Source organism: Apostichopus japonicus, chromosome 1 (genome assembly GCF_037975245.1).
Source record: "Apostichopus japonicus isolate 1M-3 chromosome 1, ASM3797524v1, whole genome shotgun sequence".
In the NCBI taxonomy this organism is placed as follows: Eukaryota; Metazoa; Echinodermata; class Holothuroidea; order Aspidochirotida; family Stichopodidae; genus Apostichopus; species Apostichopus japonicus.
The window spans coordinates 9,569,413-9,589,112 of NC_092561.1; the positions used below are offsets into that span (position 1 = coordinate 9,569,413).

A 19,700-nucleotide genomic window follows, 5' to 3' on the forward strand; every position below is an offset into this window, starting at 1 on the left:
TGAAATATTTGGTTTAGTCCAGAGGTGATAGCGTTACCTTGGAATCCAGGTGGAATCTTAATTATTATTAGCCCCAAAAAATCGGGTCGGGATCGAGACAAACAACCTGGTAACTGCATGTTTTTGTCATAATTTTGGTTAGGGCTATGTGTGTATAGAATCAAAAGTACAGTAGTTTATATACAAAGAAGCATTTGTTTCCATGCGGTGAGGAGCTCTGTTGTAGTGATGTATATGGAAGTGAGTTGGGACTGTTCTGGGTGTTACAAGTAGTGCAGTTAGAACCAAACCGTTCGGTCATTTAGTATGCGGGTAAGCCGGAATTTTGGAAAAACCTATACGAGTAACTGGACGAATATCAGTCTTACAAGTAAAGTGATTGTGTGAGTTATACATTGCTGTTTTTAATTTGTCAAACATATCACCATAATTTGTTTATACTATACTTAACATTCCTCTGATCAAGGGGAAAATTAAAAATGCAACCATTTCATGATGTTCAGAGGTTTGCTATAGAGGCATTTCTGTTATGTATCCTTCGTTGCAAATAGAACAGTTCAAAGAAGTGCAAATCAATTTTGAGACGGGTATAACAAATGCTATTGGTGTGAAAGAAATGTCCACCTGTGCTGTGGTGTTGGTGTGAGCTTTGAAGTGGTAAACATATATATACTATTTGCATTATGACCTGTTTACAGTACTCAAATCGGCAGCCAATAAAAAAAATATGGGTCATCTGGGATAAGTCGAAAGTTATCAATTTTGGTTTGAAGTTTCCCTTTTGTCAATTTAGTGTTTACAAGATTTGTCCGCCCTTTTTTTCTTCCATTTTGGGGTATTTTGGTCATCAAAGCCCAAGGGGAAAATTATGTTTATTGATTAGCTGAATCTGGTCAAGAATGAGCAGGGTGAGAAACTGTCTTGTCCGACACGCTTTGCCATTTGTAGAGGCCACTAAAAGGAATTAATTAATATAATTGACACGTATGAATCATTTCACACTTTACTTTATCAATTGTGAAAGTGAAAATTTCCCCCTCCTCCCTCCTCACCCCCCCTCCCCCTCAAAAAAAAATATAGGAAAATATAGAGACAGGAAGAATTTTTCTCTGCTCTTCATTGTTTTTGGAAATAAGTGGATGGACATTATTTAAAATAATAGAAAATTTGTCTCAAAGCAATGGAAAATCATCTCATGTTGATGGCTTAAGTTTAAAGACCCTAAAAAAAATATCCATAGGTATTTTTTATCTTTTTTTTTATTTTCATTTATTTTTATTTTTATTGTCCCATTAGCTGCGGGGAGAGGGGGGGGGGGGTAAAACCACACCAATGAAAGATTTCTTATTAAAACACATAGAAATTATTGGTAGCAATATATAGCAGAAGCTGCTTCAAGAAATGAAACTGTTTTATATGAATTCTCCTACTTACAAATTTCATCAAAAAAGGATATTTGTTATGGCACTCAACTATTTGGTTTAGGGGGGATGATTTTTGTTCAAGAGGGGCTTGAGTATGGAATTACATCGAAGAATGACTACGACACTGCCGTAACAGGCAGGGAAAAACAAAACTAGAACGTCGACGAGGTCATTAACCGCCTCGTGTCTACAAACATCGTCGGCAAATGGGGGGAGGGAAATACCTGCAGTCGAGAGGAGTTTCATTAACAGGGTCTGACGTTATAACTCAAAGCTCGTCGACTTTATGTGTCGCGATATTTGTAAGGACTTGTACATAATAATGCAAGAAGATCATAAAATATCATCCGTTCGTAGGATTAGATAAACAATCTGTATTATTAACAATGCTCTCGACAGGGTCTCCCGGCAGCATTTATGACTGAGTCATGTGGTATAGGATGGCAGGCTGGCAGCTTCGTTTATGGACCAAAGCTATAAAAAAGAAATAGGAATTCATCCAATTGTTACTTCTTAGAGAGTTGCAGTTTATCAAGAACTAGACTAAGTGATGTCATGTGATAAATGTTGTATCAAGATTTACTGTGATATTTAAAGGTGATTTAAGCAATGAGGGGTATAATTGCCAAATCAAAATTTTATTGGGAAATAATGGGGCTTTAAAGAATTGCAGATGAGGAGGAGGTCAAGCAACCATTAATAGGATCTCCTAGCTCATTTTCAGGTTCTGGGAAATTGAAAAAAGATCATAGTTCATGACTAGTAGAAACAAAATGCTCCTGGGGTTCTTCTGATCCCATGGAACAATTATATCACTGGTTCCCCCTTTTTGAAATCTTCAATTTCCTAAAGTATTTTATGAAAATGAAGAATATCTTGTTCTTTATCCCACATTTTCCTACCCCCCTGTCCCCTATTTGACCTGTACCATGGAGCTGTGTTCACCCCCTCTCCCATTCCCCCTCTTGTCAGGCCTGATTAGAGAATGAACTTTGACTGTTTCATGAGCTGGCTGGCCCTACAGATTTAGAGAAATGGCTCCTCTCGATATTTTAGCATAAAGGCTGCCGGCCGATTCATTCTCCGGACATTTTAAACTGGGTCGAAAAAGGTGGCGTGATATGCACTTCTTCTCTCTGCTTTTTGTTCCACTAACAATTGAAATCTTTTAGAGAATGAGAGACCTATATAATAAATGAAGAGAAGTGTGGAATAATGTAATAATAGATTGGATGGTGTAGACTCCTTCCTACTTCTGACTTGTCAGCCATGGTAATTCTTCCTTTTATCTTTTAACCGCCCCCCCCCCCTTCATACTTCTAAAGTCTGTCGCCATGGCAATCCTCTAAGCCCTTTAATCTGCTTAACTTGGGACTGGTATTGTTGTCCAAGGCTCCAAGCCCCCTTGTCAGTCTTAAAGTGCTCATTTACTGTGAATAGTCGAGCTTAGAGGATTAATTCTGTGCCAGATAGTTAAGGCTTCCAATGAAGTGAGAATGAGAAGATTTACATTCTCTGCAGATTAAATGCTCCAAAAATGATGCAATAATGTGTGAATTCGAAGGTGCCCAACCGAATCGGTCCATGCGCATAAAACGTTCGATAAATCTTTCTGATAAATATTGTAATAGACTGTCGAGTGGCCTGGGATTTGTTCGAGTCGTTAAATAGCGTGATTGCCTCAAATTCCAAAAAGATTACGATCTTTTTCCATTGCAAAGTTATTTCATCTTCCAAACTTTACAATATTAATATTCAAAATTTCAAATTACATGTGAACAATGGTACTGTAGAAAAGTGGGAAAGAAAATGTTCAGAGTTATATCTGAATGTCATCATGAATCATTCACCCCCCATGTAGAATAAATTTAAAAACCCAAAAAGTACTTAAAGGACAGTCTATGACATTTTCGAATCGTCCCGGTCGTCGTTACTAATATCACGACGATGTCTGAAGATCAAGATAGAACTGTGCACCTCGAATCCCTGCGACGTATGCATGATCTATATAAAGGCCCTCCAGTTATGATTTGCACCAATTTGGAAAATGAATAAATAATTACTACTGTTTTTTTGGGGGGGGGGGGGGGGAGAGGCTCAGAGGAGTAGCAAAAATTAGGGCAGAGACTTACCCTGTGCAGTTAGTGTAAAGTAATGGGAATGAAAACTGGATGGCTCGGGGCAGCGAAATGCTCCGACTAATTAGGTGGTTTTAAGGGTGCTCCTTAATAACGGTGATGACAATGATTTCAAGATGACATTCCAAGCCTTCTGACCACATCTCAATGTGATAGGGAGCGTGATAAATATAGCCTCGACCCGGATAGGTTCGCTATGTCGGAGTCCTCGCAACGGTGGTATGGAGCTGTTAGGAAGAGAAAATACATTGCAAAAATTAAAAACCAAAAATTTTTGAAGAAGTGGTGAATAGTTTCCATAGGGGGTGACAGCAGGACATGGCACGACAAGCTATTAAAGGGTCGAAGGCTCCTAATTTTCATTCTTACCGTAGGGTATGACCGCAAGGACATCCGTGGTCAAAAAAATACCATCAGAACAGGGCCAATCGCCTATCACTTCTTTAGTGGTCATAGGCGTTAACGACTTCAATGCTGGAATATGTGCAACTGAGTCGGGACAATCACATGATCCATTTACCTATTGTTACTAGAAGCCTAGCTTCTTCTTTTTTTTCTTTTTTTTTTGGAGTCTATAGCATTCCTTGGTAGATCTCTTCACTGTATAGGTTTTCACTTATCACCAGACAATTTGAAAGGCTAATTATCCTGTTCTCTTTGAATGGAGGTATAACATGACAGATTCGGCTATTGTGTCTCCGAGGACGACGTTGACCTAGGAGTAAAATAGTGGGGCTCGTAAGCCGATCAAGGTTAACAAACCTTGAATACCGGTATATGTATATGTACCTTCTTCATTCTATTAGGATTATTTAAACAGCTCAGAGAAATCGACCACATCATTCTGGTTTTAAGAGCGGGCAAGTGTAGGTGTTGGATCTTAAACAAAGGATTTTATTGGGTTTGCTTTGTAACTGGTGAGTGTGCTCAATCTCTGTTGTCTTTTAAGTGTGTCAACTTCTCGTAATTGGAAAATTTCAGTAAAAGTTATGTTTTGAATTAGTGTTCTTTAGTGAGAAGAACTTTCTAATCCAGAAATGATTTGTCTCTCTGTACCAGTGAATAATATCTTAGTAAATTTTCAATATGTTAACTGACAACTTTTGTGTAAATGACATAACTTGTCGTTACTAATATCAAATGAAGTATGGTTAAAAGTAACATTCAGGGTTTCATGTAGCTTCAGCGTTAATTGAAAGAGAATAATTTGAACTTCCAATTAGAAATCCTGCAAAAGAAACTTGACCAAATGCAGTCTTGATGTGACAATATTTTCTTGTCCTAACTGTCCAGCTGTCAAGAAATTAAAAAGAAAACATATGTAGATTTCACCTGAAATTTACTTTTCTCTTTTCATTTTTTTTTTCTTGGTTGATAGTACCGTTTAGGCCATAATCATGTGACATCACTTAAAACAAGTATTCCCACATTATTTTGTCAATAACCAATTAAACGTTGTCTCATTCGAAGCCGTGACACTGGAATATTCACAGCACGATTTTTGTTCTTGGCAGAATGTTAGAAAGAACTATAAAATAGCTGCTAACTGCATGAGGGGGAATATGCGAACTTGAAATATCGTACTGCTAAGGGCCATTTGTCGGATTAAGTTGGAATTAACGATAATTAAAGCCTAAATCCCTCGAGGAATTCCAACTCTTTGCACCCTTCAAGAGTCAGTGTCACAGTCAGCAGTTGTCGTTAGAAACAATATTGGATGGATTTTTTTCTTCCTCTATGAGCTATTCAGTCTAAGGGTGGAATTTCTACCTTTTGAGTTTTATACTAAATACTGCTTTTCCTTTCAAAACTGCTTAGTAAATTTCTTTGTGTCAGTTTGAATGTAAATTATCTATTATTCCCCCTATCCATTGGCATTAACCCATTGGGCATAGTACGTACACTTGACTTGCATAAATCAGTCCCGAGTGTTACCATAGCAATAACACGGGCAATCTTCCCTGGAGGTTCTCGTAGACTTGCTTCAAGTAGGTTGAGAGGTATTGAATCACAAATTCATCTGGGCTAGAAGAGGAAAAATAACACGGCATCAGATTTCAAAATTCAGTCTGAAATTTTTGAACCCCTTCGTCAGTTCATCCTTTCTATGTCTGTGTCCGTTCGTATTATTTTCGGAGGAGGTTTAAAGCAGGTCACTTCAAAATTAAAAGCAGAGGAGGAAACATACACTCTGTTGCTAATTGTGTGGAAAATTTAGGTGTATAGATTTACATAGGGTGAGTCACATGTCTGTCGTTAATGAATGCAAAGACTTGTAAATCATGAATGTTATACCGGATTGGTAAATTATTTAACACCATAGTTTCATGACTAATAATTATTTGTGGGGGCAGGATGGGGGAGGGGGATTTTGGGATGGCGAGGGGTCCGTCGGGAGAGGTTAAAGCACGTCGAACATGTGATAATTAAAGGTTTCACATGAAAGTTTGAATTTTTAGGGAGACCCTGAAATGGTTTTGGAGAATATGCAAATGAGGCTTCATTTTAAGCATTGCAAGTTTGGATAGTTTGTATGAGAGCAGAAAGTCCTGTTTTTTTTTGGGGGGGGGGGGGTTCTGTTAAAAAAAGAAACCTTGGGGCAATGTTAAACAGTTGAGGCAAGGAGATGGGGGTGAAGAAAACGAAAATCCCAGTTTCTTACAGTTGATGTGTAGTTGTGACAGTCAGATCCACGGGAGATATGGGGTATCCCGTGGAATGTTGGGATCTAGGTTATGAAAACTAGGGAAGGTTTCCATGCCAACCCTGTTGCCAGCAGTTACCATTCTTTCAGTATCCCTGGTTCAATGCACTACCCACATGGTTCCAATACCCCTCCTTTAAATGCAGAAAAACAAACCTGGGGAAATTCAGACAGTTGGAATTCCTAAGGTTTGCATAGTTATATATATCATATTTGTACAACCCCCCATTGGCGACATAAAACCTTCCAGGCGTGACATATAAGTGTGCCATCGAATATATACAAAATCTATTATTATCCAATAAACCCATACATATCAGTTCAAATAAGGCATATAGTTGGAATTGAGGAGACATCCCAGGGGTACTGTAATATGTTAGTGCCACCTGCTAGTTAAGGTTAGCATTTGTAGGCATGTATACTGTGTCAAAAACTTTGTTCATTTCCTGTTTGGAGTGGTGAGTGGAAGAATGACAATATCCAAGATACTATATAGTGTTTTATTGTGAAAGGTTTTTTTTTGGAACAAACTGAAGAAATAGAGAAGATCTTGTCCAGGTAAAAGCATTTCAGTTTGTTCTCTCTATTCTGACCTATTCTGTTCCCATTCGCTGTTTTATCGTGTTTTCACTTCATTTGAGATTTCATTTTGTTCACCATGTTCTGTTATTTCACAAGAAAATGGACAAGGGGAAAAGTAACCAGTAAATGATAAACAATGGAATTTGTTTTAAAAAAAAAAATCTGTGCTCTTTTTCATACTTTATTTTACCTGATTTTAACCTTTCTGATATATATATTAATATATATGACCATGTAGTCTAGTTCAGGGTTCTCATTGGGCAGACAGCAGCCCAAATCCGGGCCACAAAGGATTTCACACCCGCCTAAGGACTATAATCAGCCGGCAAATAAGGTAGCACAATCTTGTACCCTGCCCCACTAGCATTTGACTGTGTGCACCCCCTTAGGGCATACCATGCACATTGCTCTGCTTAGATGTATTGTAGTGAATTTTTTATACTTTCTGGCCCATTGCTCCAGCTTATTTCTTTAATTCTCTGGTCAGCCTCTGCATGGGCGGCGATCATGGGGGGGACGGGGGGGACATGTCCCCCCCAATATTTTTGTTGGGGGGGATATAGTATCTAATATCCCCCCAATATTTGGTGGCATAGTTTTTTTTTAAGCATATGTTTTGTATTTTTTTATGATATGGCTAGTAATTTCAAAATAGAAAATGCTTAGATGCAACTTAAAAGGCCTGGGAAGTGCCATTTCCAGCAATCTGGGAGGCATTTTCGGCCAAAATTTTCTTTTGTGCCTCGCGCCAACTTATGGTGGCGCTAGGCTTAGATAGTCTGGGTACAAGCTTTGCCCCTCCCGTGGCAAATTCCTCACAAGGCGCCTGTTTAACTGTGTCACAATATGTTACTATAAATGACCGAAAGTAGTTTTTACTCTTTTTTCGAAATGAATAGCTAGACGGACCGCATCCGTAATGAAATTTGGTTGGAATCTTGTGTATGAGTGTAAGTACGTACAATCACACATATGATCCACATCGATATGGGTTCACTGGGTTTCCATTTGGCCTGTTTCCTACAAGATTTCTAACCGCAGGTGCTTAGCCAAGGGAGGGGGGGTGAAGGGTGGAGACCGCCCTCCCCCTCGAGCATATTTTTTTGGTATTTTCTATGATATCGAAGTTTTATAGTAGCCGTTATAAGAGGTTTCAATATTTTTACACCAATAATTTAACTGTGTCTGAATTTTCGAAAATTCTTTGAACAACATTCTTCATCATACTTCCCTCTACTCGTGCAATTTTGACCGGTCTGTTAGGGGTTGAGGGGGGTTTTTCTATATTGGTTGTCCATAGATTAAATTTTGTGCAACATTATGGGTATGTTTTGAAGTGAATTTATTATTCAAATTCTGAACAAATAATGGGCTTAAAACCATGAAAAGTGGGGCTGACGGGTATTAAGGGGCGTTACGTAGAATTACCTACAAAAGCAATGATCCACAGGGGATGCAATGAGGTCGAACATGATGTGTGACTGGTGACAATCTTGAAAAAATGTATGATGAATGAAGAAAAAAATCTATTAGGTAAAACTTGGTTCTCAGGCAAAAGTGTACATCTGGTTGGTCATTTTCAAGCCCGAGAAGTGCCATTTCCAGTGATCTGGGGGGCTATCAAAACCAAAAATTGTCTTGTACGCTGCGCGCCAACCAATGGTGGCGCTCCGCTTTGATAGTAATTCGCCTGCATCCAAGCAAATGTCCCCCCCAATATTTGAAACAGATCGCCGCCCCTGAGCCTCTGACATAGTTAATGTAGAATCTCTGGTGGTTAGGTACATATGTACTCGACATGTCTCAATAATTCTAATAATTACAGTATAACAGTGTTGCTTGCTTCTACAGTACTTAAGAGTGTTGCTTGCTACTACAGTAATAACAGTGTTGCTTGCTAGTTGCTAACTACAGTAATTAACAGTGCTGCTTGCCACTTTAGCACTTAATAGTGTTGCTTTTCACCATTACAGTAATTAACAGTGTTGCAGTGCACTACTACAGTAGTGTTGCTTGCTACTACAGTACTTAACAGTGTTGCAGTTCACTACTACAATAATTAACAGTGTTGCCTGCTACTTCAGTAGTTAACAGTGTTGCTTGCTACTACAGTAATTAACAGTGTTGCAGTTCACAGTTACCACACATATACAACTATGCTATTGTATAGTGTCAATGTATTTATCTCTCCATGTTTTTGTTGTGCTAATCCTCAAAGTACAGAGTTCATTGCATTCTCTGGCTCACTGCCCATTTAAATTGGATCAATTATTTTCTGGGGGAATAGTAAATAATGACTGGCCTTCCTGGAAACAATAGTAGCCAATTGATAGATGCAATTGTTTATAAATCAATAAATAAATTCTCTTAAATCCCATCACTATTTGATCTGAGGGTCACTGACAATAGACACGATGAACCTAATACACATTAAGGTGTAGTGGACAAGTGTTTGCTAATAGGATGCAGTCAGTACAGGTAAAAACCAGGAGACCACCTGGTCCTGTAAACATGGCTGACAAAGCACTACCCTCAGGTATTCATGTAAACATAAAGATCTGCAATATTTGAGGTTAGCCTATGCACTGTTACATATAGTCCGTTGTATTCATTAATATCCTAGCTACCGTGTGTAGGGTAGAACTGCAATGGAATTTGGGGAATGCAGCTTTTCTTTTTTAAAGAAATGTTTCTAACTTCCTTCTAGTATCAATTACCAAATTTTAGAACCCCATTAGATCACACATAGAGAACTTTCACACTAGATCCCAAGCGAGGGATCTCAGCGATCAGTGATCCGGATATGATCCTCAGCTCAAAGTCAAACTTCCTGGCGTGAAAGTTCTCCCTTCTTAATTCTCTTTTTGAGGAAACATGAAAAATCAAAAAGTTGTAGACATATATACAAGGAAAACTTGATCTGATGAAATGCAATTCATTGTAAATGTTGAGAAAAGACCTTGACAAAAAGGGAAAGAGTTAAAGTTTTGAGTGGGAAGAAAGTGTTCAGGACCTCTCTTGAACTGAAAAGTAACAGAATTGTAAAAGAGTTTCAAATATTTCCCCAAGAATTAGCATAGATGAGATCTAAATATAACAATAACACTGTTTAAAATAGAAAAAGAAACCAATTTCGAAAAACCAAAAGGTAAAGATACCTCGTAAGAGCTGTGGAATTTCCATCCCCTTTTGTCGGGCTAAGATACTTGTATTTTTCCTTTTCAATGATGGTCAAGAGAGTTTTAAGAGAGATCTTCTCTCAAACAATCAAGGAACCAAGGTAAGATGCTTTTGAGAAATTTTGACAAAAGGGTGACGGGATTTGATCATTGAACCGTGCAAAGGAGGGGTGGGTGTGATGGTTCCTCAAGCTGCTTAAATTGAGATTGATTCTCTTTTGAGGACAGAGGGGTTTAAAACATTGTACTGGCTTCATCCATTATTCTTTAGTGTTTCTTGCATGGAGGCCGGAGACAATCAGTTGGGGTGACTGTCTTTTATACCCTCCACAGAGAAAGTCAAGAAAATCACTATCTGGCTGCTTTGGAAAGACTGAAGGAGAAAAAAGTTGTGAAAAGTTTGTGGTTTTTGTGGTGAGGCAGTGATTTGCCACCTGTGACAGAGTTTGTAGTTTTCAATGATATGTGTAACATTTTCTTTCCAAGGAGGAGAAAACTTGTGTGGATAACATTATAAACTGTAACAAATTTATCTTGTTCGATGAAACTTGATTGTGCAGTTGCTCCGTTTCCTCTTCGTATTTTGGGATGGAGATGGGACGCTTACAGGAAAATATCTGATCTTTGAAAAGTTACATTTTCTGCTGGAATTTGAATGCGATATTATCACTTATTCTAGCTGACAAAGTGTATATATGTTGCTTGACTGATCTAAATTGTGAGGAGTCCACAAAAATATCTTAAGGGCTTCTCGGACCTGTAGGCTTAAATATTTTAAGGATACCATAACGTAATAGAGACCATAAAAGAAGAGAAAAAAATTGTGGTCGTTGAAAATTTGCAAAAGAGAAAAAAAAATACCAAATATAACCAAATTTCACGGAAAATATTTCCAAAATTAACCAATTCCAGAAAACTTGTCCTATAGCCCGAGAGCAACAATCCAGTGGTTTTTCATGAGTAGGGAGGAGACTTGAGATACATCCTAGCTTGCCCTGGAGGGTCTTATTCGTTTTTAAGATTGGTGAGACGGGTCCAAGCCTCCAAGGGAAGCCATGTAGTATATGCCATGGATTAGGAACAGTTTGTTAAAGGCCAATATCAGTGAGGGTTTTAACAAATTAACTTGAATCAAACAGGGGTCTTAGCTTTCCTAAAGATGGACTAAGCCTAGTGTAGATCTTAAAAACAAATTAATGTGTTGATTTTGATCTAAAGCTATCCTAATGCCTGGTATAGGGGTTCGTATTACCAGGACAACCAAGTAAGACTTTGGTATCCGAGTGTCTCTGGGACGTTTAATTTTTAAGACCGTGTTTGTTCGTTTGAACGGTGCACAGCTATCGCTTACTCTAACAAGAGTCTGGAAAAGGCTGTATAGATTAAAAGAAACGTTCAAGCAATCTGCTGTATTTTTCGGTTGGTGTTGTACTTCCAGTACGGTGTGTTAGTGGGATTATACAGCCTATTATCTTCAGTGGATTTTTTGTAGAGGAAATCAGCTTTTTGGAATCATCTAGTTCAAATACTTTTTTTCAGAAACTTGTATCTGGATTCACTAATTTAAGGACACAAAGTTTCCATCATTGCACAAGAGTTGGGAAGATATGAAAGCTTGATCGATTTTCAACAGAGAAAATGTCATTTTCAGTATAGACAAGATTTGTGCTAAACTTAGGAGGTCATCTGTCTGTAGACCACTGTATGGTCTACATATGGATGTTACAAACATTTTGCAAACGAATATTTGAAATAATTGAATTACAGAAAATTTATCAGCAAAAAGTAGGGGATTTCCTCTGTTGTTTTCTTGTTTTGTTTTGTTTTGTTTGGAGACAGAAAAATTTTAATATGTGAATGTATCAAAAGTATTCACAATTTTGCGATAGGTACATTTTGATAGCCATTGACCAATTGGCATTCTTGATCAATTTTCTATACGAATGTTGATGTAAGTTGTAGCACCGATGTATGACACATTGGATAGCCACTCTGCCCGAGGGCATAAACTCAGTAATCAACACACTCGTTACGGCCAAAACTATCACGTAACACAACCGCCGGCGAGGTACGGCTCACTAAATTCTTTCTATCGGAATTACTCTCTCGACTCTATCCTGGAGGAACGTGAGGCCCGCTTTGGTAACGTAAGTGATTTTGAGATCTCGGCAGAGAGACCCGTCTCGTAATTGTTATTTTCTTAGCCAAGTGGATGTTGTTAGGTCACGGAATATACTCTACACATTTGAAATACCGTCGATGGGGGCATTGACATGTGACATGGTCCATTTAATGTTGTCTTGATCCATCTATGGTAGATTGAAGTCAGTAAATTTAGGGATAAATGTTAAAAAGGTTTCAAGTTAGTCATCGAGTATTGTTTTAGTAACTTAGCAAAAAGTATTCACAAGTAAAGAGGGAGAGGAAGGTTGCTGGGGTTATAGGGGGGTTGCTGGGGTTTTAGAGGGTTTGCTGGGGTTTTAGAGGGGTTGCTGGGATTATAGGGTTGGAGAAGAGGGATAAGACTAAGAAATAATAAGCTAAAACTGTTTCAAGACAACTAAACGAGTCTGCTTCTCGAAGCCCCCTGCCTCGTCAGTCGGGTGGAAATTAAGCCAGCCTCCAACCAGGGAGTTGCCCATGGCAACTCCCTGCTCCAACCGTCTTTGTTCACATAGCCTATACACCAGATTGTGTTATATTGCTTGATGCTATCATTTAAGACATAAGCATTACCCAAAAAGCCTGTACCTTTACTTACATAGTGCACATACATAGACACAGTGCACCCCTGAAGTTGAACCATGTACCTTGGTTATTTATAGAGTTTTTCCACCGCCCTTTGAATGATTGATATCATGTACTTGCTGTGTTTGCCAGTTCTCTGAGTCAGCTGTGTACACCTTCCATCCGTGTGAATCAGGTGTTTGTCTAAGATTGGGTTCCCTACTATCGGTTCTCTCTTCCTGTTTGCTCAGAGCCATTGTCTCCGCAGATTATCTCTCAGATATCAGTTTCTCTAAGTGAATTTCATAATAGTATGTTTGTTAAATCTTATGTTCATGTTGACACCATGGTTACACATACTACCTAATTTGCGAATGACTTGATCAAAACTTGTAGTGTGCATTACTTGCTTCTTTCCACATTAAAGTTTGGTTTATTTTGATTAATTTTCGTTAGTGTCTGCATTCTACCAGACCAGGGGTTCTCAATTGTCAGACCATGGGCCAATCCAGCCTTCTCACACCCCCCCCCCCCACCCCTCTTCCCTGAAAGATTTCAATCCTGCCCAAAAAAGTAAAAAACAAATCAGCCCACAGTCTTGCACTAATTTGTAAGGAATAAAGGACCCTTCTAATGCTTGAGGGTTGAGCCCCCTTATCAGCCTATACCATGCACATCGCTCCATCTAGGTATAGTTAAAGTTTTGTTATTCTGTTTTGCTCAGATTGGTCTAACCAATGTCTCTCTTGGGCCCTCTTAGAAAATAATAAACAGCCTCTGTATTATACCAGAGACTTAACTCTGTCTGTATTTTCGCCCCTATCGGAACGCTTGCTTTCTTTCTTCGCTCACCACTTAATTCGAGCGTGCCATTGAAAACCTGGTCTATTGGACATGTTTTTGTGTTTTAAGTTAATTCAGTCTCCAGTCCTGGTCCTTCCAGATTGTCACTCACCTCTGGCCATGGTCGGTCCCGTCTCCCTTTTAAGACTTGTAAAGATGTCTCCCTCGAGATTTGTTTTTCCCCCTCAGAGTTGTTTGTTAGCAGTGCCTAGCTTAAACCCAGTGTGGTTTCCCATTGTTAGGCTGCACTTGACTCTACCTCTATAACCTCTCTTACTTACTGTCTTTACTTTGGGCCCAATATTTGTCTCTGATTGCTTGTATAGATTGCTCCTTCTGATTGGTCGAATTAATCCTTGGAGGGGTATTTTTGCTAAGGTACAGTACATCTGGTACTAAAAAGGGATCCATTAAATAGGGGAAAGAAGGAGAGGTAGGAAGGCTAATCCTTTTATTTGTATTTAAAAGCTAATATGTGTTTGTGTGGTTGAAGTTGTTTTGTGGATTAATCTTAAGATTGAGGGCACACTATGACCCACTATATACTCCTTCATGTGTGATGTACCAGCCCCCACAGAAGTGTACATAAATTTCTAACCCCCCTCCCCCCTAGAGAGAGATTCTTCACAAATTTTAAAGAAATGTTCCCCACTTTCCCTGTCTCTCCAAATCAAAGCTATGTTTTCAGATTTATTAGTTAATTTAAAAATACAAAAAAACATGGAAGTATTGAAATTATGGATGTGCTGTCAATTTGATGACTTTTTTTTATGGTTTTTTAAGACAATTTGATATTGATGTGTTTTGATTTCAGAAATACACCATTGACCAGTCTGTCAATGACCTCGTCCTGTGATCTTCACATTTTAAGTAACGTAAATCACAATGTAAAGATACCATCGTTCCGTAATCTGTTTATCATTCGTTGCTGCTTGCTTTCAAAGATCTTTGCTTCGGTCTCGTGGATGATGATTTATCCCAGTAATAATAAAGTCTAGACCGATTAAATTACCCTTCATGCATCACTCGATTTATCGCTATCAATATTTACCTTTTACATCGTATTAATATTTATTTACTGCTCAGCTTTATGCACGATCGATAATGATTTTTTTTTTTTTTTTTTTAGCATACGATTTATTTTTGAATGATATTGGATTGTCACCTGTCATTAATTATAGTCGATTATGATTTCTTTTTCGTTTGTCTTATGTTTGGAGTTTTCTTTTTCCGTTCTGTTTTTTAGGCTCACGTGGTGGCAGTGTTTGAGCAGAGCCTGACCGGGATGACAAGTCGCCTGCAGCAGTTGACGTGTAGCACGGAACAGAAGGACACTGAATTACAAGACCTTAGGGAGAAGATAGAGCAGTTGAAGATAGCTCATACGGAAGGGAGAAACGGATCCCTACGCAGCAATGGTACGGACCTACTCAGGAAACATTCGATAGGAAGCAAGGACCAAATTTGTAAGTCATTTTATGACCGTCCTCACAAACCGTCATGATGATTACTCTCCCTCCCCCCACCCCCCACCTACTTACCACTTCCCTCCCTCACTCTAAAAAAGGGAGTGTTAGTAATGTGTCTGTTACTATTCCTGATTTTAAGATACCCAGCTTGAAAATATTCTACATCTCTGTAAGGCTCCTTGAAGGCTAAGAGTGCAGGGCCGAAAAGTTAACATCAATCCATTGTTAACGTTACCTTTAATAAGTCAGTTAACATAAATTCATTGTTGAATGTTAGCTTTAATAAGTCAATTAACATTAATCCATTGTTGAACGTTACCTTTGATAAGTCAGTTAACATCAATCCATTGTAAACGTTACCTTTAAAAAGTCAGTTAACATAAATCCATTGTTGAACGTTACCTTTAATAAGTCAGTTAACATTAATCCATTGTTGAACGTTTCCTTTAATACTTAGTCAGTTAAAGCAGCATTTTGCGTCCTTTTCTATGATTTTTCTCAACCTCACTGATTCCACTTTGCCATAACGACATACATAACTAGCTAATCTATTTATATTTTACTTCAAGTGGTGGCATAAAAGTCGAAAAAATTGCAACTTTCAACTTTGTTGTTCTCCAAGATATTTTCCGTTGGGAACCCAATAAACCTCGCCCATAATATGAATATTTAAACACTACGAACGTCATTGACAGATACGTAATATAACACCAAGCTTGATTTGTGTACAGTCTATATGGCAGTTGTACCAGGGAGTTGCATAACAACTCCCTGGTACAACCAACGCGAAGTCTTGAATCTATTTTTAGCAACGGCTCATAACTAAACCTGCATCTCTGATTGGTTGAATTCAAACTAGTGGGTTTGGCGGAATTGTATGCGATTAATTTTAACTGTGAAATTTGTCGAGGACACTCTTCTCATTTATCGACATAAATCGTTAATTACTCGCTAATTAACGCTCTTGGCAGGGTGAAACTTGGATGGTATCTTAGATTGCTGTTTTATGATTGATACATGTAAAATAATCGATGCACATGTTAAAAAAGTGGAAAAAAGCGACCCAACGCAAAATGCTGCTTTAACATCAATCCATTGTTGGACGTTACCTTTCATAAGTCAGTTAACATCACTCCATTGTTGGACGTTACCTTTCATAAGTCAGTTAACATCACTCCATTGTTGAACGTTGCCTAAGTTAATAAGTCAGTTAACATCAATCCATTGTTAAGCGTTACCTTTGATAAGTCAGTTTACATAAATCCATTGTTGAACGTTGCCTTTAATAAGTCAGTTTACATCGATCCATTGTTGAACGTTACCTTTAATAAATCAACCATTCCCTTTTCTTTCAATTTCGTATAAGCAACAGAGCATAGTTGGATGACATTCCACTACCATTTGTCCTTGAGTTGTAGCACATCGTAATCATGTCTCTTGAAGGCTGTTAAAGAGTTTTCCTACAGAGTTTTGTGTAGCATGGAAGGAACTGGCCTAGTGTTATCTGTGTTAGACTGACTAGTCCAGTCACTTTTATTGATGAGCCTCCCCCACCCACCCACCCCCTTCCCCCCACCCACCAAGTTTTAGCAGCTCATTTCTTAAACATTAGGGTGTGGTAAAGAACAGAAATATATCCTGGACAGATCTAACGTTGTTCTTCTTATAGTCTATAAGATATCAAAATTAATTGTCACCCTTTAAATTTAGTTATAACATATACACACGTATGTTAAGTACAGTATATATATGCTACTGATGGTTGAGTAGCTCCTTAAACCGTGAAATGGGAAGGTCAATATTGTGTGGGTGTTTGTGTTTGTTGAAATACTTGTTTTTCAAATTCATATACGAAAAATTCAAAGGGTACATAACTTGCAACCAATTGATGAATTTATTGATCGCTCGGGTACGAAGATCCCATATTCTAAAGAAAGAATTTCCTGACAAAAAGTTTGAACAATGCTTGGAAACTTAAAAGGTCATCATTATTGGTTCCAGATTCTAGCATGCTAAAAGTTTGCTAGAAGTTTTCAAAAGAACTTGGCACTGGTCCTTCAATTTTTATTTTTTTTGTGGGGGGGGGGGGGGGTTAAGTATGAAGTGATAATTCTGTAAATAACCAGTATTTTCTATCTGTTCATGAAAGTAGAAAAATTCTTGGATCTAAATTTTTCTGTTTTTCTCCTTTCGTCTTCTCTACAGTGGGGGAGACCAGACTGAGTCGCCAGACATCTTGCGAAAGCATGTCTAGTTTAGCGAGTATGACCAGTATGTCATCAGCTGGATCTGCTATGACTGATACTGAGACGTTAGACTCCAAAAACAAGAAGAAGAAGAAAAACTGGGTGAGTTTGTCCATCGTTGTCGTCGACGCAAATGTTTCCTTTAGCTTTAAAGAAGTATTAACATCTGTGTTTGGTGTTTATATTCCACTTTCTTGAAGAACAAAAAAGTCCTGTACAACAATGCTGCACTCTTATTCACATGCCTAGGAACGTTGTTGCCGTAGTAGTTATTTGTGAAAATTTTAGATTAGCTTTTGATGAGAGCATTTAAAGGGCAAAGCTTTCCCAAAAAAATGCTGGCAAAATTAACGTGCAAGTTTTCCTCACTGCCGTGGCTTTCCCCGTAAAAAAAAAAAAAAAAAAAAAATGTACTCTTTAAGCTGTTGCACTTTCTGGCATCCTCTTCCCCTTTCATAGTCTCTCAATCTAACAACCATCTCTTTAATTCAAACCCCGCAATATATGAAACCGCATGCCCTGTCCGTTACCGAATAGAATTTGGAAAAACAGAAAAAAAAAATCAGCCTGTTTGTGTCGTCCATTTTATCTTTGTCACCGACGAGGAATAATGACTTTAGTAGGATGCCGGTCAGAATGGATATGGTGTCACACCTCCCTCATACGGTCCCAAGTTTAAAACAGAACTTAAAAAGTTCCAAAGAGCTGGTTTGACAGACTTAACACTTCCTCAACTTTCTTAAGAAAATGGTGGAGCTGATTCCCTAATAAATGAATTGGACGGCACCTTTAATATTTCTTACTCTCTCTTCTTTCTTGTTTTCTGCTGATATTTTGGGATCCTTTTGTAGGTCTCATCTAGCGAAAAGGTATTTCCAATAACTTCCTTTGGAATGAGCACATTTTGTTTTTTTCCTTGAATGAAGGAATTTCTTCACCTCATTTGTAATCAGACCTTCAAGTTATTATTACCTTTGATTTACAGAGTTAATTACAAAAGCCTTAACCCTAGGGAATGCTTCCATTCTTCTTCTTCTTCACATTATTATTATTATTACTATAATCCACACGACTGTGAGTTTCTCCTGCTTGTTTTTTACCTGGGAGTATTTTGCCATCTTATCCTTTCTTTCTCTATCCTTCTTATATATCTCTTCCTTCAAACCCCCCCCCCCCTCAACCATGTTACTCGACATGCCGTGTCCAATTCTTACATGCATGTGACGTTTAAAAGTTTATACAATTTATCGTTTATTTTGAGCATTTTGGGGTTTTTTTACTGACGTTTTTGCCAGTGAATTGCTTGTTCTTGCATTTGTGAGCACTGTTCCATTGTATCCACTTACTCATTGTTAACTTGGATTGTTCGATTCCAGATTTTGGGTGAAACAAGACTGCAGACTTTTCTAGTTGTTCTATTTGGCATGTTTGCTTCACATACAGTATTATGTCAAGGAAGTAACACGTTTCTTTGTCCCTACCTATCTTCGTTTTTTCCATTTCCGTGGCATTTTCTAAAGGTGATTTTAAACTTATTTGTAGGATCAGTTGAATATTAAAAGTGACTGGGGTACAAAGTCTAATACCGCCTCTGTCGTGAATCATATTTGAACACATACACACTGATCGAACAAAGCTTACTAACGTACCTGCCAACACACACTGATGATCAGAAAGAAGAGAAAAAACTAGCCAGGGCACCTCCTTCCTTTTGTGAACAAATTTCAGAAACATGTTTATTTGTTTCACTCAATCAGCCGAATATGCGATATGTACTCTTGAAACATGTCGATTTTGTGAATTTAATCCCTTTAGCATGGTTTTCTGTTCGAAATTGTTTTGTTAACTTTGATTTGCATGGTTAATGTTATTCAGGTGTAATGTCCGTTGTTCCTTTCAAGGGTGACAGTATAGTTCTACCCCCTCATCCCCTCCCCATCTATCCCCTCCCAATCTACTCCCTCCCCATACACCCCCTCTCCCATCCACCCTTTATATATATATACTAGACACTAGTAGACAGGTCCAATCAATGGCTGTAATTATACATCAACGTCAGAGAGATTCTTGTGAACCTATTGGTGTGTATCACCGTCCCACCTCTGCCTTCCGAACCAACTCCCACCACCACCCACTTTCCCACCTCTTGTGGCTACAGGAGTTGAATATATATTAATTTCCTCTTTTGAACTCGAATGGAATCTGTTCATCCAAACATTGCCAGTGGCACTTGACCCATAAGTGTCACCCATATGAGACGGTTTGCGCATTTTCAAGTTAGGGAGAGAACCTCATTCTTCAGGTAAATCCTCACTCCGTAAATAACCACCGTCTCGGCGAGGGATATAAGATTTTACCTTTCTCAGATTGGATTTAATATTTCTTCTC

At 38.3% G+C, this 19,700-nt stretch overlaps 2 protein-coding genes across 16 annotated transcripts in view; both read left to right on the plus strand.

Annotated features, from left to right (window-relative positions):
- Positions 1-19,700, plus strand: part of LOC139966802 (neuron navigator 2-like) — a 312,370-nt gene that overhangs the window by 275,054 nt on the left and 17,616 nt on the right. For 14 of the 15 annotated variants that reach the window (XM_071970227.1, XM_071970208.1, XM_071970193.1 and 11 more), the window contains 3 exons: positions 14,844-15,063; positions 17,272-17,414; positions 18,164-18,181. In XM_071970227.1, the coding sequence (XP_071826328.1) occupies positions 14,844-15,063; positions 17,272-17,414; positions 18,164-18,181 (381 nt within the window). The remainder of the gene's footprint in view (positions 1-14,843; positions 15,064-17,271; positions 17,415-18,163; positions 18,182-19,700) is intronic. The other variant, XM_071970175.1, reaches the window with a different exon arrangement.
- LOC139966892 (ras-related protein Rab-21-like) overlaps positions 1-19,700 on the plus strand; it is a 178,118-nt gene that overhangs the window by 77,507 nt on the left and 80,911 nt on the right. The gene's annotated exons all lie outside the window — the stretch shown is intronic.